We start from the raw sequence: 26,460 nt of genomic DNA, 5'->3' as shown, positions 1-26,460 counted from the left end.
CCTCTCAACAGTCCTGTGTGGAAACAGCCATCGATTTTAGTAACGGTTGCTAAAATCATTTTCCTCTTACAAACAGAAATCTTCATCTCTTTTCTGTTTCAGAGTAAATAGTACATACCAGCACTATTTTAAAATAACAAACTCTTGATTGAATAATAAAAACTACAGTTAAACACTAAAAAACTCTAAGCCATCTCCGTGGAGATGTTGCCTGTACAACGGCAAAGAGAATGACTGGGGAAGGCGGAGCCTAGGAGGGATCATGTGACCAGCTTTGCTGGGCTCTTTGCCATTTCCTGTTGGGGAAGAGAATATCCCACAAGTAAGGATGACGCCGTGGACCGGACACACCTATGTTGGAGAAATATTATTAAAATCTTTTTTTACAGGCACATGAAAGTCAAAATAATACATTTATGATTGAGGTAGTGCGTACAATTGTATACAGGGGTATACTAGTGTACTCCTTGTGCGGTATATGGAAGTTGTTTTTGTAACCATTTAATACATATAGTGCTCAAGACATGTGCACGCTCCTCAGCCTACCTCAGTATGCTCTCACCAAAAGGAGTTAAAGGGATATGAAACTCAAATGAGTCAGACAGAGCATGCAATTGTAAACAACTTTCTAATGAACTCTATTATCATTTTTTCTTTGTTCTTTTGTTGAGCAAATTGCAAAACTGATAATATCAGTAAGTTGGAAAATTGTTTAAAATGTCATACTCTATCCAATTAAATTTAAGTAATTTTTACTTTACTGTCCATTTATGTTTCAACAAAGAAAATAAAGAAAAAGTAAATCTGAAAACAGAAGCAAATTGGAATTTTAACAAAAAAAATTGCATGCTTTATTTGAATCATTTAATTTTGACTTCATATACCTTTAATATTCATAACTGACAAAAGTCACTGAGTAAGGGTGTCAAAAGGAAAAACATGCATGTGTCAGTCCATATATCTGTTACTTGTGAACAACTAATTGATCATAACAAATTCAGTAGCCTAATATATTATAAACATTTTACTAGAGAAAATATGATTAGCTGAAAAGGTAGAACTATTTTCTGTTAGTAGAAATTTACTGTTACATACCCATGTGTGTTTTACATAACCCCTTTTTTTTTCAATATAACCACAGTTTTAGGTTGTGTAAAGTTTTTAACTCATTCATGCCATTAAGATGTTCCATGCCGTCCTAACAGCACTGGAATTTAACACCGTTAGGACGGCATGGAACCTCCTGCCTTATACTTTAGTTAATGAAATATCGGACTGGGGGCATGCCTAGTAGCGTAGGCAGTCCACCATGATCTGATCCCAGCATTGAAATTATGTAATCATATCGACAATCGTGTTAAATTTTCCTGTAACTGTCTCCATTGGACCTTTGTTTTCGATCTAAGCATTTGACCCTAGCATGAAGGGGTTAAGGAAAATGGTTTTGCTCTTCACGCAATATAGAGCTGGGTAAATGTTTATTGAATTTAGAATTCAACAAAGCAAATTGAGTCTATGCATATGACCGATATATTATTATGTAACACATAGGAAGATATTTTCCAATTAATTATGATACATGACACCGTACACGTCTTACCTGAAACATTACTGCATTGGTCAGATGTAGCCGTAGATGATTGCGGCTGTTCATCGCCCTCGTGTAAAGTTGATAAACGACTTTCTGTATCATTCGTTGATGTAGAAGAATGTGAATCCTGGTTAGATGTAGTTGCTGCTTCAGACGTCTGTGGATCCTGGCTGCTAGTTGATGTTGAAGCTTGGGGGTTTGGTTGTGAATTGCCTGCTTCAAAAAAGAAAAAAAAAAGAAAAAAAATTGAACCTCCATAAAAACACAGAACTCAAATGTTGGAAAATTAGCATTTTTCTAATAGACATCTGTTGTTATCACCGAAAGCATTTACTATGCACAGACCATATGCATTTATGCCTTGCATCTATTAGAGTGCAAGAAATCTGTTTGCTTAAAGGGACAATAAAATCATAATTAGACATGCATGATTTAGACAGAGCATAGAATTTAAAAAAAACTTTCAAATTTACTTCTATTATTTAATTTGCTTCCTTCTCTTGTTATCCTTTGCTTTATTCAGTTAAGCTCAGGAACCTAGGTTCTAGCTGCTGATTTGTGGTTGTGTATATATATATATATATATATATATATATATATATACACACACACACACACACACACACACACGTATGTATATACAGTATATATACACACACACAAAACACGGAAGGAGACTGCACTCTCAGACTGGACAGGGTACACATCCCATAATGCTGCAACATGCTCAGCCCTGGGTGCTCAATGACACTCACAGGAAGCTGTGCTGTCCCTAGAGTCACAGGCAGTTAACCCCAGACAGGTCTGGGCGCAAAGCCCAAAGAGAAATTTACAAAACAAATTAATACAACAAACAGAGAAAGTCCAGCACTCACTAACCTGCTCTCAGCTAAGATTAAAAGAAAATGGAAGGGTTAGTTACGGCATCTGGCCGAATGGGACAAGCCCAGGTACCACGTCAAGGTCCCTTCCAAAACCTGGGTCCCTAAACCAGCCAAAAAATGCAAGCTCTCAGTCAAAACAAACTGGAAACAAGTGAAGGGTGCACAGACTTATGTAATCACCCAGACATATACAAAACACAGAAGGGGACTGCACACTCAGACTTGATAGAGTACACATACCATTACCCTGCAACATGCTCAGTCCTGGGTGCTCAATGGCACTCACAGGAAGCTGTGCTGTCCCCAGAGTCACAGGCAGTTAACCCCAGACAGGTCTGGGTGCAAAGGCTCATAGGGAAAATTACAAAAACTTAAATTATGCTTTCCTGATAATTTTCTTTTCCTCTGATGGAAAGAGTCCACGGCTGCATTCATTACTTTTTGGGAATTCAGAACCTGGTCACCAGGAGGAGGCAAAGACACCCTAGCCAAAGGTTTAAATACTCCTCCCACTTCCCTCATCCCCCAGTCATTCTGCCAAGGAACAAGGAACAGTAGAAGAAACTTCAGGGTGAAAAGGTGCCAGAAGATAAAAAATAACGCCCCACAGAAAAAAATACAGTCCACAGCTGCATTGATTACTTTAGGGAAAACAATACCCAAGCTATAGAGGACACTGAATGCAAAATCGGGAGGGTACAAGAGGCGGCCCATTCTGAGGGCACCAGGCCTGAAAACCCCTACCAAACAAAATGCTGCTTTGTCCGAAGCCGAGAACAACTTTGAAAAAGAAAAAGCCCAAGGACACTGACCCAAAGGTAGTCCACAGCCTTGCTAAAGGCTGCAAGAACTAGGCTCGACTGAATCAACAGCTTCCAAAAGACACTGTCGCCCAGCAGACGGCCTCCAAACCACAGACCCCTTACTAATGAAAGGGAACAAACTAACGTATTCTTCCACAGAGAAGAAAAGGCACATGGAGGAAACATGATTGTACCTGTAAAGCGCAGCTAATCCCCCTTAAGGGACTCAAGGCGCTGCTCACTTTATCAACCTCAAAAGGAGGAAAGGCTTAGCAGACTTCATCGGGGATCGAACTTGCAACCCTTGGTTTGCTACAGTGCAGAGTAGCCACAGTGCATTAGAATGCTGAGCTAGCTGTACAGCTAGCATAAGGAACTCCAGAAAAAAAAAACCTAAAAAAGGCACAAACCCAGAGCAAAAAAACATAATTTATGTAAGAACTTACCTGATAAATTCATTTATTTCATATTAGCAAGAGTCCATGAGCTAGTGACGTATGGGATATACATTCCTACCAGGAGGGGCAAAGTTTCCCAAACCTCAAAATGCCTATAAATACACCCCTCACCACACCCACAAATCAGTTTAACGAATAGCCAAGAAGTGGGGTGATAAGAAAAAAGTGCGAAGCATAAATATAAGGAATTGGAATAATTGTGCTTTATACAAAAAAATCATAACCACCACAAAAAAGGGTGGGCCTCATGGACTCTTGCTAATATGAAATAAATTAATTTATCAGGTAAGTTCTTACATAAATTATGTTTTCTTTCATGTAATTAGCAAGAGTCCATGAGCTAGTGACGTATGGGATAATGACTACCCAAGATGTGGATCTTCCACGCAAGAGTCACTAGAGAGGGAGGGATAAAATAAAGACAGCCAATTCCGCTGAAAATAATCCACACCCAAACAAAGATTAAAACTTATAATGAAAAAAACTGAAATTATAAGCAGAAGAATCAAACTGAAACAGCTGCCTGAAGTACTTTTCTACCAAAAACTGCTTCAGAAGAAGAAAATACATCAAAATGGTAGAATTTAGTAAAAGTATGCAAAGAAGACCAAGTTGCTGCTTTGCAAATCTGATCAACCGAAGCTTAATTCCTAAACGCCCAGGAAGTAGAAACTGACCTAGTAGAATGAGCTGTAATCCTTTGAGGCGGAGTTTTACCCGACTCGACATAAGCATGATGAATTAAAGATTTCAACCAAGATGCCAAAGAAATGTCAGAAGCCTTCTGACCTTTCCTAGAACCGGAAAAGATAACAAATAGACTAGAAGTCTTTAGGAAATTCTTAGTAGCTTCAACATAATATTTCAAAGCTCTAACTACATCCAAAGAATGCAATGATTTCTCCTTAGAATTCTTAGGATTAGGACATAATGAAGGAACCACAATTTCTCTACTAATGTTGTTAGAATTCACAACCTTAGGTAAAAATTTAAAAGAAGTTAGCAACACCGCCTTATCCTGATGAAAAATCAGAAAAGGAGACTCACAAGAAAGAGCAGATAACTCAGAAACTCTTCTGGCAGAAGAGATGGCCAAAAGGAACAAAACTTTCCAAGAAAGTAATTTAATGTCCAATGAATGCATAGGTTCAAACGGAGGAGCTTGAAGAGCCCCCAGAACCAAATTCAAACTCCAAGGAGGAGAAATTGACTTAATGACAGGTTTTATACGAACCAAAGCTTGTACAAAACAATGAATATCAGGAAGATTAGCAATCTTTCTGTGAAAAAGAACAGAAAGAGCAGAGATTTGTCCTTTCAAGGAACTTGCAGACAAACCTTTATCCAAACCATCCTGAAGAAACTGTAAAATTCTCGGAATTCTAAAAGAATGCCAGGAAAAATGATGAGAAAGACACCAAGAAATATAAGTCTTCCAGACTCTATAATATATCTCCCTAGATACGGATTTACGAGCCTGTAACATAGTATTAATCACAGAGTCAGAGAAACCTCTTTGACTAAGAATCAAGCGTTCAATCTCCATACCTTTAAATTTAAGGATTTGAGATCCTGATGGAAAAAAGGACCTTGTGACAGAAGGTCTGGTCTTAACGGAAGAGTCCACGGTTGGCAAGAGGCCATCCGGACAAGATCTGCATACCAAAACCTGTGAGGCCATGCTGGAGCCACCAGCAGAACAAACGAGCATTCCTTCAGAATCTTGGAGATTACTCTTGGAAGAAGAACTAGAGGCGGAAAGATATAGACAGGATGATACTTCCAAGGAAGTGACAACGCATCCACTGCTTCCGCTTGAGGATCCCTGGATCTGGACAGATACCTGGGAAGTTTCTTGTTTAGATGAGAAGCCATCAGATCTATTTCTGGAAGACCCCACATTTGAACAATCTGAAGAAATACCTCTGGGTGAAGAGACCATTCGCCCGGATGTAACGTTTGGCGGCTGAGATAATCCGCTTCCCAATTGTCTATACCTGGGATATGAACCGCAGAAACTAGACAGGAGCTGGATTCCGCCCATACCAGAATTCGAGATACTTCTTTCATAGCCAGAGGACTGTGAGTCCCTCTTTGATGATTGATGTATGCCACAGTTGTAACATTGTCTGTCTGAAAACAAATGAACGATTCTCTCTTTAGAAGAGGCCAAGACTGAAGAGCTCTGAAAATTGCACGGAGTTCCAAAATATTGATCGGTAATCTCACCTCCTGAGATTCCCAAACCCCTTGTGCTGTCAGAGACCCCCAAACAGCTCCCCAACCTGTCAGACTTGCATCTGTTGAAATTACAGTCCAGGTCGGAAGAACAAAAGAAGCCCCCTGAACTAAACGATGGTGATCTGTCCACCACACCAGAGCGTGTCGTACAATCGGTGTTAAAGATATTAATTGAGATATCTTTGTGTAATCCCTGCACCACTGGTTCAGCATACAGAGCTGAAGAGGTCGCATGTGAAAACGAGCAAAGGGGATCGCGTCCGATGCTGCAGTCATAAGACCTAGAATTTCCATGCATAAAGCTACCGAAGGGAATGATTGTGACTGAAGGTTTCGACAAGCTGATATCAACTTTAGACGTCTCTTGTCTGTCAAAGACAGAGTCATGGACACTGAATCTATCTGGAAACCTAAAAAGGTTACCCTTGTCTGAGGAATCAATGAACTTTTTGGTAAATTGATCCTCCAACCATGATCTTGAAGAAACAACACAAGTCGATTCGTATGAGATTCTGCTAAATGTGAAGACTGAGCAAGTACCAAGATATCGTCCAAATAAGGAAATATAACAATACCCTGTTCTCTGATTACAGACAGAAGGGCACCGAGAACCTTTGTAAAAATTCTTGGAGCTGTAGCTAGGCCAAACGGTAGAGCCACAAACTGGTAATGCTTGTCTAGGAAAGAGAATCTCAGAAATTGATAGTGATCTGGATGAATCGGAATATGCAGATATGCATCCTGTAAATCTATTGTGGACATATTATGCTCTTGCTGAACAAAAGGCAGGATAGTCCTTACAGTTACCATTTTGAATGTTGGTATCCTTACATAACGATTCAATATTTTTAGATCCAGAACTGGTCTGAAGGAATTCTCCTTCTTTGGTACAATGAAGAGATTTGAATAAAACCCCAGCCTCTGTTCCAGAACTGGAACTGGCATAATTACTCCAGCCAACTCTAGATCTGAAACACATTTCAGAAATGTTTGAGCCTTCGCTAGGTTTACTGGGACACGAGAAAGAAAAAAGGCCTTATCTTGAAGCCAATTCTGTACCCTTCTGAAACAATGTTCTGAATCCAGAGATTGTGAACGGAATTGAACCAAATTTCTTTGAAAAAACGTAATCTGCCCCCTACCAGCTGAGCTGGAATGAGGGCCGCACCTTCATGTGGACTTGGGAGCTGGCTTTGGTTTTCTAAAAGGCTTGGATTTATTCCAGACTGGAGATGGTTTCCAAACTGATACCGCTCCTGAGGATGAAGGATCAAGCTTTTGTTCCTTGTTGTGACGAAAGGAACGAAAACGATTATTAGACCTAAATTTACCTTTAGATTTTTTATCCTGTGGTAAAAAAGTTCCTTTCTCTCCAGTAACAGTTGAGATAATAGAATCCAACTGAGAACCAAATAATTTATTACCCTGGAAAGAAAGGGAAAGCAGAGTAGACTTAGAAGACATATCAGCATTCCAAGTTTTAAGCCATAAAGCTCTTCTAGCTAAAATAGCTAGAGACATATACCTGAGATCAACTCTAATGATATCAAAGATGGCATCACAAATAAAATTATTAGCATGTTGTAGAAGAATAATAATGCTATGAGAATTATGATCTGTTACTTGTTGCGCTAAAGCTTCTAACCAAAAAGTTGAAGCTGCAGCAACATCCGCTAAAGATATAGCAGGTCTAAGAAGATTACCTGAACACAAGTAAGCTTTTCTTAGAAAGGATTCAATTTTCCTATCTAAAGGATCCTTAAAGGAAGTACCATCTGCCGTAGGAATAGTAGTACGCTTAGCAAGAGTAGAGACAGCCCCATCAACCTTAGGGATTTTGTTCCAAAATTCTAATCTGTCAGATGGCACAGGATATAATTGCTTAAAACGTTTAGAAGGAGTAAAAGAATTACCCAAATTATTCCATTCCCTGGAAATTACTTCAGAAATAGCACCAGGGACAGGAAACACTTCTGGAATAACTACAGGAGATTTAAAAACCTTATCTAAACGTTTAGATTTAGTATCAAGAGGACTAGAATCCTCAATTTCTAATGCAATTAGGACTTCTTTAAGTAAAGAACGAATAAATTCCATTTTGAATAAATATAAAGATTTATCAGCATCAACCTCTGAGACAGAATCCTCTGAATCAGAGGAACCAATATCAGTATCAGAATGATGATGTTCATTTAAAAATTCATCTGAAAAATGAGAAGTTTTAAAAGACTTTTTACGTTTACTAGAAGGAGGAATAACAGACATAGCCTTCTTAATGGATTTAGAAACAAAATCTCTTATGTTAACAGGAACACTCTGAGTATTAGATGTTGACGGAACAGCAACAGCTAATGTAACAGTACTAAAGGAAATATTATCTGCATTAGCAAGTTTGTCATGACAAACAGTACAAGCAACAGCTGGAGGAACAGATACCAAAAGATTACAGCAGATACACTTAGCTTTGGTAGCTCCAGCACCAGGCAGCGATTTTCCAGAAGTATCTTCTGACTCAGCTTCAACGTGGGACATCTTGCAATATGTAATAGAAAAAAAACAACAACATATAAAGCAAAATTGATCAAATTCCTTAAATGTTTCAGGAATGGGAAAAAAATGCCAGTGAACAAGCTTCTAGCAACCAGAAGCACAAAATAATGAGACTTAAAAAATGTGGAGACAATAATGACGCCCATATTTTTTTAGCGCCAAAAAAGACGCCCACATTATTTGGCGCCAAAAATGATGCCACATCCGGAACGCCGACACCTTTGGCGCAAAAAAACGTCAAAAATAACGCAACTTCCGGCGACACGTATGACGCCGGAAACAGAAAAACATAATTTATGCTTACCTGATAAATTTATTTCTCTTGTAGTGTGTTCAGTCCACGGGTCATCCATTACTTATGGGATATATTCTCCTTCCCAACAGGAAGTTGCAAGAGGATCACCCAAGCAGAGCTGCTATATAGCTCCTCCCCTCACATGTCATATCCAGTCATTCGACCGAAACAAGACGAGAAAGGAGAAACTATAAGGTGCAGTGGTGACTGGAGTTATAATTTTAAAATTTAGAACCTGCCTGAAAAAGACAGGGCGGGCCGTGGACTGAACACACTACAAGAGAAATAAATTTATCAGGTAAGCATAAATTATGTTTTCTCTTGTTAAGTGTGTTCAGTCCACGGGTCATCCATTACTTATGGGATACCAATACCAAAGCTAAGTACACGGATGATGGGAGGGACAAGGCAGGAACATTAAACAGAAGGAACCACTGCCTGTAGAACCTTTCTCCCAAAACCAGCCTCCGAAGAAGCAAAAGTGTCAAATTTGTAAAATTTGGAAAAAGTATGAAGTGAAGACCAAGTTGCAGCCTTGCAAATCTGTTCAACAGAGGCCTCATTCTTAAAGGCCCAGGTGGAAGCAACAGCTCTGGTGGAATGAGCTGTAATTCTTTCAGGAGGCTGCTGTCCAGCAGTCTCATAGGCTAAACGTATTATGCTACGAAGCCAAAAAGAGAGAGAGGTAGCAGAAGCCTTTTGACCTCTCCTCTGTCCAGAGTAAACGACAAACAGAGAAGAAGTTTGTCTAAAATCTTTAGTTGCTTGTAAGTAGAACTTCAGAGCACGGACCACGTCTAGATTATGCAAAAGACGTTCCTTCTTTGAAGAAGGATTAGGACATAATGATGGAACAACAATCTCTTGATTGATATTCCTGTTAGAAACAACCTTAGGTAAAAACCCAGGTATAGTACGCAGAACTACCTTGTCTGAATGAAAGATCAGATAAGGAGAATCACAATGTAAGGCAGATAACTCAGAGACTCTTCGAGCCGAGGAAATAGCCATCAAAAACAAAAACATTCAAAGATAAAAGCTTAATATCAATGGAATGAAGGGGTTCAAACGGAACACCCTGAAGAACTTTAAGAACCAAGTTTAAGCTCCACGGAGGAGCAACAGCTTTAAACACAGGCTTAATTCTAGCCAAAGCCTGACAAAAGGCCTGGACGTCTGGATGCTCTGCCAGATGTTTGTGTAAAAGAATAGACAGAGCTGAAATCTGTCCCTTTAGCGAACTAGCGGATAAACCCTTTTCTAAACCCTCTTGTAGAAAAGCTAATATCCTAGGAATCCTAACCTTACTCCATGAGTAACTCTTGGATTCGCACCAATATAAATATTTACGCCATATCTTATGGTAAATTTTTCTTGTCACAGGTTTCCGAGCCTGTATTAATGTATCAATAACCGAATCCGAAAACCCACGCTTTGATAGAATCAAGCGTTCAATTTCCAGGCAGTCAGCCTCAGAGAAATTAGGTTTGGATGGTTGAAAGGACCCTGAATTAGAAGGTCCTGCCTCAGAGGAAGAGACCATGGTGGACAGGATGACATGTCCACTAGGCCTGCATACCAGGTCCTGCGTGGCCACGCAGGCGCTATCAGAATTACCGATGCCCTCTCCTGTTTGATCCTGGCAATCAGCCGAGGTAGCAACGGAAATGGTGGAAACACATAAGCTATGTTGAAAACCCAAGGGGCTGCTAATGCATCTACCAGCACCGCTCCCGGGTCCCTGGACCTGGATCCGTAACAAGGAAGCTTCGCGTTCTGGCGAGATGCCATGAGATCCAGATCCGGTTTGCCCCAACGACGAATCAGTTGAGCAAATACCTCCGGGTGAAGTTCCCACTCTCCCAGTTGAAAAGTCTGGCGACTTAGGAAATCCGCCTCCCAGTTCTCTACGCCTGGGATGTGACTCGCTGACAGGTGGCAAGAGTGAGACCCATCGAATTATCTTCGAGACTTCCAACATCGCTAGGGAACTCCTGGTTCCCCCTTGATGATTGATGTAAGCCACAGTCGTGATATTGTCCGACTGAAATCTGATGAACCTCAGCTTTGCTAACTGAGGCCAAGCTAGAAGAGCATTGAATATTGCTCTCAATTCTAGAATGTTTATTGGGAGGAGTTTCTCCTCCTGAGTCCACGATCCCTGAGCCTTCAGGGAATTCCAGACTGCTCCCCAGCCTAGAAGGCTGGCATCCGTTGTTACAATCGTCCAATCTGGCCTGCGAAAGGTCATTCCTTTGGACAGATGAACCGGTGACAACCACCAGAGAAGCGAATCTCTGTTCTCCTGGTCCAGATTTAGCAAAGAGGACAGATCTGAGTAATCCCCGTTCCATTGACTTAGCATGCATAGTTGCAGCGGTCTGAGATGCAGGCGCGCAAATGGCACTATGTCCATTGCCGCGACCATTAAGCCGATTACCTCCATGCACTGAGCTACTGATGGGCTTGGAACGGAATGAAGGACACGGCAAGCATTGAGAATCTTTGATAACCTGGACTCCGTCAGGTAAATCTTCATCTCTACAGAATCTATAAGAGTCCCTAGAAAAGGAACCCTTGTGAGTGGTAACAGAGAACTCTTTTCCACGTTCACTTTCCACCCATGCGACCTCAGAAATGCTAGAACTATCTCTGTATGAGACTTTGGATTCTGAAAACTTGACGCTTGTATCAGAATGTCGTCTAGGTACGGAGCCACCGCTATGCCTCGTGGTCTTAGTACCGCCAGAAGTGAACCCAGAACCTTCGTAAAAATTCTCGGGGCCGTGGCTAACCCGAAGGGAAGAGCCACAAACTGGTAATGCCTGTCTAGAAAGGCAAACCTCAGGTACCGATAATGATCTTTGTGAATCGGTATATGAAGGTAAGCATCCTTTAAGTCCACCGTGGTCATATATTGACCCTCTTGGATCATGGGTAGGATGGTTCGAATGGTTTCCATCTTGAACCATGGTACCCTTAGGAATTTGTTTAAGATCTTTAAGTCCAGGATTGGTCTGAAGGTTCCCTCTTTCTTGGGAACCACAAATAGGTTTGAGTAAAATCCTTGTCCCTGTTCCGATCGCGGAACTGAGTGGATCACTCCCATGATTAAGAGGTCTTGAACACATTGTAGAAATGCCTCTCTCTTTACTAGGTTTGTCGATAACCTCGAAAGATGGAACCTCCCTTGTGGAGGAGAGGTTTTGAAAACCAGAAGGTATCCCTGAGATATAATCTTTAACGTCCAGGGATCCTGCACATCCCTTGCCCAAGCCTGGGCAAAGAGAGAAAGTCTGCCCCCCACTAAATCCGTCTCCGGATAGGGGGCCCTGACTTCATGCTGTCTTAGGGGCGGGAGTAGGCTTTCTGGCCTGCTTGTCCTTGTTCCATGACTGGTTGCCTTTCCAACCTTGTCTGTAACGAGCAGTAGTTCCTTCCTGTTTTGGAGCGGAGGAAGTCGATGCTGCTCCTGCCTTGAAGTTACGAAAGGCACGAAAATTAGACTGTTTGGCCTTTGTTTGGCCCTTACCTCCCGTAATGTCAGCAATAATTTCCTTCAAGCCGGGCCCGAATAAGGTCTGCCCTTTGAAAGGAATGTTAAGTAGCTTAGACTTGGAAGTTACATCCGCTGACCAGGATTTAAGCCAGAGCGCTCTGCGCGCCTGTATGGCGAATCCGGAATTTTTAGCCGTAAGTTTGGTTAGATGTACTACGGCATCTGAAACAAACGCATTAGCTTGCTTAAGGGTTCTAACTTTGCTCAAAGGCCTCATCCAACGGCTCTGTGCGAATCGCCTCTTCCAGAGACTCAAACCAGAATGCCGCTGCAGCCGTGACAGGCGCAATGCATGCAAGAGGCTGCAATATAAAACCTTGTTGAACAAACATTTTCTTAAGATAACCCTCTAATTTTTTAACCATTGGATCTGAGAAAGCACAGCTATCCTCCACCGGGATAGTGGTACGCTTGGCTAACGTAGAAACTGCTCCCTCCACCTTAGGGACCGTCTGCCATAAGTCTCGTGTGGTGGCGTCTATAGGGAACATTTTTCTAAATATCGGGGGAGGGGAAAAAGGCACACCGGGCCTATCCCACTCCTTACTTATAATTTCTGTAAGTCTTTTTGGTATAGGAAAAACGTCAGTACACACCGGTACCGCATAGTATCTATCCAACCTACACAATTTCTCTGGAATTGCCACCGTGTCGCAATCATTCAGAGCCGCTAATACCTCCCCTAGTAACACACAGAGGTTCTCAAGCTTAAATTTAAAATTTGAAATTTCTGAATCCGGTCTCCCCGGATCAGAACCGTCACCGACAGAATGAAGCTCACCGTCCTCATGTTCTGCAACATGTCTCATGGCTCTCGTGTCATCAGCGCGCTCTGTCCTTAACCCAGAGCTATCGCGTTTGCCCCTTAATTCGGGCATATTATATAATACTTCTTTCATAACATTAGCCATATCATGTAAAGTGATTTGTAAGGGCCTAGATGTACTAGGTGTCTCAATCCTACGCATCTCCCGAGTGGGAGACGCAGGTACTGACACGTGAGGAGAGTTAGGCGGCATAACTTCCCCCTCGTTGTCTGGTGATAGCTTTTTTATCGGTACAGATTGACTTTTATTCAAAGCAATATCAATACAATTGGTACACATCGTTCTATTGGGCTCCACATTGGCTTTTGAACATGATGAACAAACAGTTTCCTCTGAATCAGACATGTTTAAAACAGACTTAGCAATGAAACTATCAAGCTTGGAAATCACTTTCAATAAGTTTACAAGCAATATAAAAAACGCTGCAGCGCTTCAAATATACAGATATAATTAAACAATTCTTAACAAGAAGTGTATTATTAGCAGAGGATTGCACCCATTAGCAAAAGGATGATTAACCCCTCGATACCCAAAATGGATAAAACAGATATCAATTAAGATTTAACGCTTTTAATCACAGTCAGGACACTGTCACAAATCTGCTGTGACTGATTACCTCCCTCACAAATGAAATTTGCAGACCCCTGAGCTCTCTAGAGACGTCCTGGATCAAGGAGGAAGAAGCAGAAAGACTGTGCAATAATTTTAACTGCGCAACAAGGCGCTAAAACAAGGGCCCTCCCACTCCAATCACAACAGTGGGAGCCCTGATATAACGGTTTCCATGCAGAAAAATATGTTAGCCATGTGGAAAAAAATCATGCCCAAAGCGATTTATCACCAAAGTACCTCACAAAAAAACGAATAACATGCCAGTAAACGTTTTATTAAAAACAACATTTTTCAATGTCATGCAAAGCTATCACTAAGCCTGCTACCAGTCGCTACCACTGCAGAGAAGGCTTAAGTATTATTTCAGTGTTAACAGTATTTTCTCAGTCAAATTCTAGTCCCTAGAATATAACTCGACTGCGCATACATTTATCAGCCTGATACCAGTTGCTACTACTGCATTTAAGGCTGTACTTACATCATACGGTAAAAGCAGTATTTTCTTAGTCAATTCCATTCCCAGAAAATAAAGTACTGCACATACCTCATTTGCGGAGGACCCCGCATGCTATTCCCATTTTCTGAAGTTACCCCACTCCTCAGAATGTCGAGAACAGCCAGTGGATCTTAGTTACACCTGCTAAGATCATAGAAAAAAACGCAGGCAGTTTCTTCTTCCAACTACTGCCTGAGATAGAAAAACAGCACACTCCGGTGCCATTTAAAATAACAAACTTTTGATTGAAGAATAGTTAAGTAAAAACTCCAGCTCCTCTCGCGACCTCATCCTTTGTTGAGGGTTGCAAGAGAATGACTGGGTATGACGTGAGGGGAGGAGCTATATAGCAGCTCTGCTTGGGTGATCCTCTTGCAACTTCCTGTTGGGAAGGAGAATATATCCCATAAGTAATGGATGACCCGTGGACTGAACACACTTAACAAGAGAAAAAATGTTTGCGCCAAAAAAGTCAGCGCCAAGAATGACGCAATAAAATGAAGCATTTTCAGCCCCCGCGAGCCTAACAGCCCACAGGGAAAGTCAAATTTTTAAGGTAAGAAAAAATGATTTATTCATATGCATTATCCCAAATATGAAACTGACTGTCTGAAATAAGGAACGTTGAACATCCTGAGTCAAGGCAAATAAATGTTTGAATACATATATTTAGAACTTTATATAAAAGTGCCCAACCATAGCTTATAGTGTCACAGAAAATAAGACTTACTTACCCCAGGACACTCATCTACATGTAGTAGAAAGCCAAACCAGTACTGAAACGAGAATCAGTAGAGGAAATGGTATATATAAGAGTATATCGTCGATCTGAAAAGGGAGGTAAGAGATGAATCTCTACGACCGATAACAGAGAACCTATGAAATAGACCCCGTAGAAGGAGATCACTGCATTCAAATAGGCAATACTCTCCTCACATCCCTCTGACATTCACTGCACGCTGAGAGGAAAACCGGGCTCCAACCTGCTGCGGAGCGCATATCAACGTAGAATCTAGCACAAACTTACTTCACCACCTCCATAGGAGGCAAAGTTTGTAAAACTGATTCGTGGGTGTGGTGAGGGGTGTATTTATAGGCATTTTGAGGTTTGGGAAACTTTGCCCCTCCTGGTAGGAATGTATATCCCATACGTCACTAGCTCATGGACTCTTGCTAATTACATGAAAGAAAACAGAGAAACTGGGTCAGGCTAACAGAGACCCAACCATTCTCATAGAAACAAGGGGAGGCAACGCCCAGACACTAGAAATACAGAAACCACGGGATAAGGCCGGGAGTCTGAAACAGAGAGAGGATCTTCCCCTAACACAGTGGAACTGCACTCTAGAAAGCAACTGAAGATGAAGGTCCCCAAGTCGCAAAAATGTAGCTCAGAATACCGAAATATTCAGAAACGAAACCTCGTGCAGCAAAATCAGATAGGACTGACAAACAACACCTGAAGCAAAAACACTGCACTCTGCAGTCATCTAAAAATTACTCTGAAACTTAAATACTTGCAGGGCAAGTAGAAAGCAGCTCAAGATAGGATCCTTCAGATTGCTAAGTATCCAATAACCAGCGGATAACGTTGCAGGCTATCTAAGAGCCACCAGTCCTTCCCACAAATCTTGATGAAGAAAGGAGAACCTCAAAGTGGCTTACCGTACCTCGATGCTCCGAGGACAAAATAGGAGAGAAAAAGATCTCAGATCCTGTTCCAACACCGGATCAGCCCAAACGACAGACATGTCTGATAGACAGGGGGGACAGAAAGACCCCAACCACAAGCCCACAGGGAATGGAAAGAAAAAGGGGGGACTCACCCACTCCAACAGAGCTTGTGTGCTAACCCAATCCGCTCCTCCAAAATAAGGCACTCCCAAGGAGAACTCTCCTAGACAGTCTCTACGTAGAGAGATCAATTTCCAACAAGCAGAAAAGAGCCCACAGAGCAGCAGACGCTGCCCCTTACAGAAATAAGCCACTTGATCCAACCTCCTACACACAGGACAGGACAATGACCCTTCAAGGAGAGGAAACCCCAGCTCATAAGGAAGACAAACTATCCCCTCAAAAGGGAATAGCACAGATAAGAACAGCATAAATGTCAACAAAACATGAAGCCATAGTATGATCAAAACACAGACAGAATGGAAAAATCATCCAGACACCACTGTTGACCAAACAGAGAAAAAAAACTCCTCATGAAAAGGAGCACACTCCGTCCAAAGAACAAGTCAGGCCATAAAGTTTATAACCAGTACCCGAAGGTGGATGTGAACTCTGGCCTTCCTGCTTGCAAGCCCAATGAGCTAGCCCCTATGTTGCAACATAGGGTCACTGAAAAAAATGGGTTGTCCCAAACCAGTCCACTAGCTTAAAAGGCAAATGAGGACTGAACCAATCCCCCATACCCCTAAACAAACATGGACCCTCAATTCCTCCCAGGAAGCTAGTTGAAGCTTGTAAAATAAAACAAGTAAACAACACAAAGCATATTGTGGTCACTAGGTGCCCTCACCGGACCAACCGGACATAAAAAGGCGCCACGTGTCTGAACTAGGCTTCAAGACAGATGGATTTGTACCCAGTCAGGACCAGCCTGAAACCAAGGGCCCCAGCACTGTCAAGGTCACATAGAGTCTCCCCCGAGATGGAGGGATAAAGAACAGTCAGACAGATTTTAGTGAACAGTGCGAATACAAAATCGTAAGTATCAATTCCAGAGAAGAAAGGAAAAAATCACCCAAATTAAAAGCATCCTCACTGGATGAAAATAAAACATAAGGCAACCCGTAAGTTATCGGCCAGGAAGAACGGACAGACCTGCAGGACCAGCCCAACAGGGGTCCGAGACTTCCAAGCTCAAAGATATGGCCATGCGGAAACGTGTCGTAACCTTCGGTGGGAACAGGCCACGCTTCCTAGAAGGATAAGTAGCGTTTGGGTTACCTGCATGCGTAGTAAGAGTTGGTGGTAGGGAACTCGTCTCGTGAGAAATAGAATCCTCAGAAGCAGATGACTTAGTGTGCACCCGATTCCCCGATCCTGAGGAACAGAGCACTATAAAACGGCATTCGGAACATAACTGATGGGCATGTATCACCCGGGCCAACTCATATTCTTCACAAGAAGTAGAGTCTGAATCAGAGACATCCATCTCCAAAAAAATCAGAATCCTCCATAACTGGGAAAATGAATAAAAAAAATGGACCAATAAGAAAAATCTAAACGCCAGCTTACACCCCCAATGGCTGGGGCACTCCCCACCTCCAGAGGACCAGACACCAGCGGACCAGGATCTCTCCATCGCCACACGGTCAGGAAAGCGGAAATGGGGTCACAAGGTAAACCATGCAGTCTATGCAAAAGCGCGCCCGACCGTAAAGGCTGTGTCACTAGACATAGACCGTTATGTTCCAAAATAGCCATGAGCCGAAGCAACACTACACAGTAGCAGACAGAATCACATAAACATGATTATAACCCCCCCTGTTCAATAACCCCCCTCAGGAGATATTAACCCTTGACTCCTAGATGCAAAAAGGAGCCTCACTGAGACCCTATGTGAAAGTATCCCCGAAAGGTTGTAGCCCCTCTCGGATAAACAGTTGTTATTACAATACATCCATGATGAAAGTAAAATGAAACGATCTTACCGGAACCTACGCTGTGGAACAGGAATACGGCCCTACAAGGGTGACAGATAGTAGCGTTGCTTCTGCCATGGACTTGAGAGAAAAAATAAGGCAGTGAAACTCGTCAACGCTGATTGCTTGTGGCGCTGTTAATATGAGTTAGGATGGTTTCGCAGAAAGACTCTCCCTGCATCTCCGGGCTCTAACTTTCACCCATGCTCTCACTGAGAGGCTGACAGGACTACTTAAAACTCCAGTCACATGCCGAAGAGTACTACCCTCCATAAGAGACTATTGAAAACTTCTGACACTTCTCTGCCAACCTCCTGGGACGAAAAGCAAAGAATGTCTGGGGGATGAGGGAAGCGGAAGTAGTATTTAAGCCTCTGGCTGTGGTGTCTTTGCCTCTGAATTCCCAAAAGTAATGAATGCAAGATGTGGACTCTTTCCATTTATGAAGAAAACATATTATACATATATATATATATATATATATATATATATATATATATATGTACACACACATAAACACACACACACTGATTGCCTCACCCATGTGTTCAGTTAGAAACCAGCAGTCATACCAAGAGAATTAAGCAAATTTGATAGCTTAGTAGTCATACCAAGAGAATTAAGCAAATTTGATAATAGAAGTAAACTGGAAAGTTGCTTAAAATTGTATGTTCTACCTAAATCATGAAAGAAAAATTTTGGGTTTCATGTCCCTTTAAGCACTGAGAATACATGCCACCACTGACTTGCTAACACATTTGAAATGGAAAAAAACATAATTTATGCTTACCTGATAAATGTATTTCTCTTGTAGTGTGTTCAGTCCACGGGTCATCCATTACTTATGGGATATATTCTCCTCCCCAACAGGAAGTTGCAAGAGGATCACCCAAGCAGAGCTGCTATATAGCTCCTCCCCTCACATGTCATATCCAGTCATTCGACCGAAACAAGACGAGAAAGGAGAAACTATAGGGTGCAGTGGTGACTGGAGTTATAATTTAAAATTTAGAACCTGCCTCAAATAGACAGGGCGAGCCGTGGACTGAACACACTATAAGAGAAATAAATTTATTAGGTAAGCATAAATTATGTTTTCTCTTGTTAAGTGTGTTCAGTCCACGGGTCATCCATTACTTATGGGATACCAATACCAAAGCTAAAGTACACGGATGATGGGAGGGACAAGGCAGGAACATTAAACAGAAGGAACCACTGCCTGAAGAACCTTTCTCCCAAAAACAGCCTCCGAAGAAGCAAAAGTGTCAAATTTGTAAAATTTGGAAAAAGTATGAAGTGAAGACCAAGTTGCAGCCTTGCAAATCTGTTCAACAGAGGCCTCATTCTTAAAGGCCCAGGTGGAAGCCACAGCTCTAGTGGAATGAGCTGTAATTTTTCAGGAGACTGCTGTCCAGCAGTCTCATAAGCTAAGCGTATTATGCTACGAAGCCAAAAAGAGAGAGAGGTAGCCGAAGCCCTTTGACCTCTCCTCTGTCCAGAGTAAACGACAAACAGAGAAGAAGTTTGTCGAAAATGTTTAGTTGCTTGTAAGTAGAACTTCAGAGCACGGACCACGTCTAGATTATGCAAAAGACGTTCCTTCTTTGAAGAAGGATTAGGACATAAAGATGGAACAACAATCTCTTGATTGATATTCTTGTTAGAAACAACCTTAGGTAAAAACCCAGGTTTAGTACGCAGGACTACCTTGTCCGAATGAAAGATCAGATAAGGAGAATCACAATGTAAGGCAGATAACTCAGAGACTCTTCGAGCCGAGGAAATAGCCATCAAAAACAGAACTTTCCAAGATAAAAGCTTAATATCAATGGAATGAAGGGGTTCAAACGGAACACCCTGGAGAACTTTAAGAACCAAGTTTAAGCTCCACGGAGGAGCAACAGCTTTAAACACAGGCTTAATCCTAGCCAAAGCCTGACAAAAAGCCTGGACGTCTGGATTCTCTGCCAGACGCTTGTGTAAAAGAATAGACAGAGCAGAAATCTGTCCCTTTAGTGAACTAGCGGATAAGCCCTTTTATAAACCCTCTTGTAGAAAAGACAATATCCTAGGAATCCTAACCTTACTCCATGAGTAACTCTTGGATTCACACCAATATAAATATTTACGCCATATCTTGTGGTAAATTTTTCTGGTAACAGGTTTCCGAGCCTGTATTAATGTATCAATAACCGAATCCGAAAACCCACGCTTTGATAGAATCAAGCGTTCAATTTCCAAGCAGTCAGCCTCAGAGAAATTAGGTTTGGATGGTTGAAAGGACCCTGAATTAGAAGGTCCTGCCTCAGGGGTAGAGACCATGGTGGACAGGACGACATGTCCACTAGGTCTGCATACCAGGTCCTGCGTGGCCACGCAGGCGCTATCAGAATCACCAATGCTCTCTCCTGTTTGATCCTGGCAATCAGTCGAGGAAGCAACGGAAAAGGTGGAAACACATAAGCTATGTTGAAAACCCAAGGGGCTGCTAGTGCATCTACCAGCACCGCTCCCGGGTCCCTGGACCTGGATCCGTAACAAGGAAGCTTCGCGTTCTGGCGAGATGCCATGAGATCCAGATCCGGTTTGCCCCAACGAAGAATTAGTTGGGCAAATACCTCCGGGTGAAGTTCCCACTCCCCCGGATGAAAAGTCTGGCGACTTAAAAAATCCGCCTCCCAGTTCTCCACGCCTGGGATGTAGATCGCTGACAGGTGGCAAGAGTGAGACTCTGCCCAGCGAATTATCTTCGAGACTTCCAACATCGCTAGGGAACTCCTGGTTCCCCCTTGATGATTGATGTAAGCCACAGTCGTGATGTTGTCCGACTGAAATCTGATGAACCTCAGTGTTGCCAACTGAGGCCAAGCTAGAAGAGCATTGAATATTGCCCTTAATTCTAGAATGTTTATTGGGAGGAGTTTCTCCTCCTGAGTCCACGATCCCTGAGCCTTCAGGGAGTTCCAGACTGCTCCCCAGCCTAGTAGGCTGGCATCTGTTGTTACAATCGTCCAATCTGGTCTGCGAAAAGTCATTCCTTTGGACAGATGAACCCGTGATAACCACCAGAGAAGAGAATCTCTGGTCTCCTGGTATAAGGAGTGGTGTTTAATGGATCTCAACTGCGGAAATGTATGAATGTATGCCTATTAACAAAGATACACTGATAGGTTACAATGTATCGTTTATCATTGGCAAGTATGTTACTATTGAAACCTAAGACCTAATCAGTAGTTCTGAATTAGGTTGAAGGCAACCTTGTTGCAGTATGTCCTGGGTCTGAACAATTATGCTACACAGTACCTGAAGTTCAGTGGGGCGGCAGTTGAGAGTGCAAGTTACTTTGTTGTTCTGTGTGCCGCGCTGTGTTCAGAGCTGACAGGCTTAGGGAGTGACTATACAGCGTTCCGGCCGCAAGTTACTCTGAGGTCTGTGTGCCGCGCTGTGTTCAGAGCTGACAGGCTGAGGGAGTGGAGACGAGCAGAGAGAGCGGCTGTGTGAGAGCAACACAGCAGGGAAAGAGTTTGTAAGTTCGTGCAAAATATGTACAGTGATATGGTATGAGTCTCTAAAGTGAGTCCTTATCTGAGTTGATCTTTCTCTTTGCTGGAATACAGTATAACTACCGGTGCAACAAGATTAGATCCGTTGTAATCAGCAGGAATAGGTTTAGTGGGTGACGGTTAGAAGGCTTCAAGGAGTTATATGAATTAAGGATTCAATCCAAATGTTGTTATAATCCAGAGTAACCCAGAGGGATCAGCTTCTTTGAGAAATAGTGTAAGCCTTAAGATAGTAGTTCCTTTACTCTGAGAGGTAATATCAGAGCAAGAGTAGTTGTATGAATACAGCTAGTAATCACAATACTGAAGCAACAGGAAGGGCGTGTCCAAGGTTTAAATAACCTTGCAAGGTGAGTGAGCAGGTAAATTAAAGGGCCAGCAGGAATAAGGTTAAATCCATGACATATCCCCCTCTTCAAGGTAGCTGCCCAGTAGCTACAAACCGAGGTCGATCTGGATGTCTTCTATGGAACAAAGAGACCAACCTGGGGGCATGAACATGAGAAGAAGGCTCCCACGAATCCTCCTCATCAGAGAAACCCTTCCAGTGTATTAGATATTGCAGAACCCCATTGAAGACACGAGAGTCCCGAATAAAGTCAATCTCATATTCTTCTTCAGATCCCAGTAACGATTCGGGGTTAGAAGGAATGTTGGCTGTTCTAGTTGTATGGTAAGGCTTCAATAATGAAACATGAAACGTAGGATGTAGTCTGGTGTTAGCTGGTAATTGCAAGGTGACAGCATTTTGATTAATGATCCTAACAATTGGGTAAGGACCTATGAAAGATGGACTATGAAGTTTCTTGCAGGGGGTTTTGAGTTTGATGTTTTTGGTGGATAGCCATACCAAGTCCCCAATGCAATAGGATGGGGGTTGGCGTCGGCGGAGGTTGTAGTAGTGACATTGATGGGTCTGTGCCTCTGTTATATGGTTTTTGAGCTCCAGAAAGAGGTCTTGAAGGGATTTAGTGAGATCATCGAGATTTGGACATTTTGAATCAGTACGTGGATGAAGTTGGAAGGTAGGATGGAATGCGTAATTCGCAAAGAATGGTGTCTTGAGAGTGGTTGAACTTGTAGAATTGTTGTAGGCATATTCTGCCATAGCGAGGGTGGAGGCCCATTGGTCCTGGTGGCTGGAACAATAAGATCGGATGTATTGCTCGAGCCATTGATTTATTCGCTCTGTTTGTCCGTTGGACTGTGGGTGGAATGAAGAGGAAAACCTAAGTTCTACCTTCATGTTCTCGCATAAATGTCTCCAAAACCGTGAAATGAACTGACTTCCCCTGTCAGTCACGATAGAGTCTGGAAGGCCGTGTAGTTTCACGATGTTGTTAAGAAATAGCATTGCGAGTTCTGAAGAGGTGGGTAACTTATGGTACGGCAAGAAATGGGCCATCTTAGTAAGATGGTCTACCACAACCAGTATGGTGTTGTATCCATTTGACAATGGAAGCTCTACTATGAAGTCCATTCCTATGGTTTGCCAGGGACGATCTGGAATTTGTAGTGGCAATAATAGACCGAAGGGAGGTTTTCTTTCCGTCTTAGAGATGGTGCATACATGACAGCTATTAACATACTTTTTAACCGAGGATCTCATGGATGGCCACCAGTAGGTGCGTGAGAGTAGGTCAAATGTTTTATGGATTCCAAGATGTCCTGCCATAGGTGAGTCATGATGTTCGTTCAATAATTGGTCTCGTAAGGGTGCAGGAACATAGAGTCGTCCTTGGTAATAATAAAGACCGTCCTGTTCTAACTTCAGATTGTTCTTAGACATGGAGGTATCTTCTTCTTGAAGTATCTTGAGAACCTCCGGATAAGTGGGAGACAAGGCTATTATTTGGTCAACTGGAATGACAGTACTGGGAGTTGAAAAAGTAGGAGGTTTGGAGTCTTTCCGAGAGAGGGCATCCGCTTTCCCATTTTTGCTACCGGGTCTGTAAGTTATATGAAAATCAAAGCGTGATAGGAACAAACTCCATCTCAGTTGTCTGGAGGATAGAGTACGGTTTGTGAGGAGGTACTCCAAGTTTTTATGGTCCGTGTATATAAGAATGGGATACTTGCAGCCCTCCAACAGATGTCTCCAATGTTCCAATGAAACCTTGATGACTAGGAGTTCTTTCTCGCCTACAGGGTAGTTGTATTCTGCTGGGGTCATAACCCTAGAGAAGTAGGCGACTGGGTGGAGTGGTTGTTCCGGAGTTTTCCGTTGAGATAAAATGGAACCAAGGGCATAATTAGAAGCATCAACTTCAAGTACGTAGTGGGAGTCTGGATCAGGAAATTGAAGAATTGGTGCTTTGGTGAAGGCAGTCTTAAGATGGTTGAAGATGGCCTGTGTTTTCTCTGTCCACACATAAGAAGTGTTGACGCTAGTAAGAGCAGTCAAGGGTTTAGTGAGAGCTGAATAATTCCTGATAAATTTCCTGTAATAGTTGGAAAATCCGAGAAATTTTTGCAGGTCTTTTCTGGTTGAGGGTGTTGGCCAATTTTTGATAGTTTCAACCTTGGAGTCATCCATCTGGATACCTCCTGGAGTAATGGTGTACCCCAAGAAGGTGATTTCTGAGGAATGGAAGATGCACTTCTCTAATTTAGCAAAGAGTCGGTGTTGCCGGAGGCGTGTGAGTACCCAACGGACGTGGTTCTTGTGTTCGGTGATGTTATTAGAGTATATGAGGATATCATCTAAATACACAACGACGCAGATGTCTAGGAGGTCGCGGAAGATGTCGTTGATGAAATATTGAAAGGTAGCAGGGGCATTGCACAGCCCAAATGGCATGACTTTATACTCATAGAGTCCATATCTTGTTCTGAAGGCCGTGAGCCATTCGTCCCCTTTGCGGATCCTAACAAGATTATAGGCCCCACGTAGGTCTAATTTAGTATATATGGTAGCCTGTCTGAGATGTTCAATCAGCTCAGGAATTAAGGGTAAAGGGTATCGGTTCTTTACCGTTCGTTTGTTGAGTTCTCGATAATCAATAATTGGCCGGAGTGAGTGATCCTTATTCCTCACAAAGAAGATGCCTGCACCTGCAGGGGATGTTGAAGGTTGTATAAAGCCTTTCCTGAGGTTTTCAGATAAGTAATTTTTTAGATGTTCTAGCTCCGGCTCAGAAAGAGGATAGATGTGACCGTACGGTATAGCTGCCCCTGGTAAGAGATCTATGGGGCAGTCATACGGACGGTGAGGGGGGAGTGTTTCTGCCTCCTTTTCGCTGAACACATCAAGATATTCATGATAATCTTCTGGAAGGGAATTTTGCTTCTGGGTGCTAGGCTTCTGTGTCAGGTTACAAATCAGTGGATGAATAAAACAAGTATTCTTACAGAACGGTGAAAGGAATTCTACTTCGAGACGGTCCCAGTGAATGGTTGGTTGGTGTATCTGTAACCATTGCAATCCGAGTACTACCTGGAAGATGGGAGAATTAATAACATCAAATACAATGTATTCGGTATGTGCTGCTGAGGTAGAGACCTTAATGGGAACTGTCTCATGTGTGATAGGACCAGAACTGATGGCAGTACCATCAATAACTCTAATTGAGACGGGTCTTGCTTTCAAAACTGTGGGTATTTTATTTACAGTGACAAAACCAGCATTGATATAGGATGACTGTGCCCCAGAGTCGATGATAGCTTCAGTGTGAACCTGTTGCTGATCCCACTGCAAAGTAAGAGACAAGGAACAATAAGCAACTTGTTTTATATTAGTAGTGAAGCAGGTTGTTTTGAGATTAGACTTACGTCTCTTTTGTCTTTGGAGGATAGGACAGTCCTTCACAGTGTGGTTGTTGGAGGCGCAGTACATACAGAGGTTGTTTATGCGTCTGCGGTTCCTTTCCTCGGGCTGTAACAGTCCTTTTGTGAACCCAATATCCATTGGTTCAGCTGCTTGGTTAACTATAGGTTTATGGTAGGAGGATGCAGGTTTATTGAAGGTCTCTGAGCCTTGTCTTTCTGATTTGCGCTCCCTCAGCCTTCTATCAATCTGTATACTGAGGGTGATTAGACCTTCCAAAGACCTAGGGAGCTCTGTGCGAGCGAGTTCGTCCTTTAGGGCTTCATTTAAGCCGAGGCGATACTGGTTCCTAAGTGCTATTTCACTCCATTCAGTATCTTTGCTATATTGTTTGAACTCACTTAAGTATTCTTCGACCTGCCTTTTCCCTTGTCTTAGTGACCTCATTTTGGTTTCAGCAGTGAGCTGTGTATTAATGTCTTGATAGAGAATTGACATTTCTTTGAAGAAATCTTCTAGTGATGTTAGAATAGGGTGATCCATTTCAAAGAAAGAGTCAGCCCACTTGCGAGGTTCACCTCTGAGGAAAGGAATTACAGTTAAAACCTTTACTCGCTCTGTTGCATAGGTTTTAGGTTTTAAACTGAATAATAAGTTGCAGGAATTTTTAAACTGAGTGAACAAGGCCCTGTCTCCATGAAATTTGTCTGGCATTGAGACTTGAGGTTCGGGGGGGGTCTCAGCTGTAGAGGTCTTGCCAATAGAGTCCTTGATAATGTTACTGAGAGTTACAGTTTGGGCCTGTAAATCCCTGAGACCTTGACTGAGTTGATCAACTCTCTGGGAGAGAGCGTAGACAAATTGGGGTAACTCCGCTGGATCCATCCTTTATTAGGCTTCAGTATTATATAAGGAGTGGTGTTTAATGGATCTCAACTGCGGAAATGTATGAATGTATGCCTATTAACAAAGATACACTGATAGGTTACAATGTATCGTTTATCATTGGCAAGTATGTTACTATTGAAACGTAAGACCTAATCAGTAGTTCTGAATTAGGTTGAAGGCAACCTTGTTGCAGTATGTCCTGGGTCTGAACAATTATGCTACACAGTACCTGAAGTTCAGTGGGGCGGCAGTTGAGAGTGCAAGTTACTTTGTT

At 42.4% G+C, this 26,460-nt stretch overlaps 1 protein-coding gene across 5 annotated transcripts in view; it reads right to left on the bottom strand.

Annotated features, from left to right (window-relative positions):
- The window catches only part of DCAF6 (DDB1 and CUL4 associated factor 6), an 863,174-nt gene that overhangs the window by 509,114 nt on the left and 327,600 nt on the right, over window positions 1-26,460 (bottom strand). For 4 of the 5 annotated variants that reach the window (XM_053706826.1, XM_053706828.1, XM_053706829.1 and 1 more), the window contains exon 10: window positions 1,601-1,807. In XM_053706826.1, coding sequence (XP_053562801.1) covers window positions 1,601-1,807 — 207 coding nt within the window. The remainder of the gene's footprint in view (window positions 1-1,600; window positions 1,808-26,460) is intronic. The other variant, XM_053706827.1, reaches the window with a different exon arrangement.

The sequence above is a fragment of the Bombina bombina genome, chromosome 3, assembly GCF_027579735.1.
Source record: "Bombina bombina isolate aBomBom1 chromosome 3, aBomBom1.pri, whole genome shotgun sequence".
In the NCBI taxonomy this organism is placed as follows: domain Eukaryota; kingdom Metazoa; phylum Chordata; class Amphibia; order Anura; family Bombinatoridae; genus Bombina; species Bombina bombina.
This window is presented reverse-complemented; position numbering and strand designations above follow the sequence as displayed.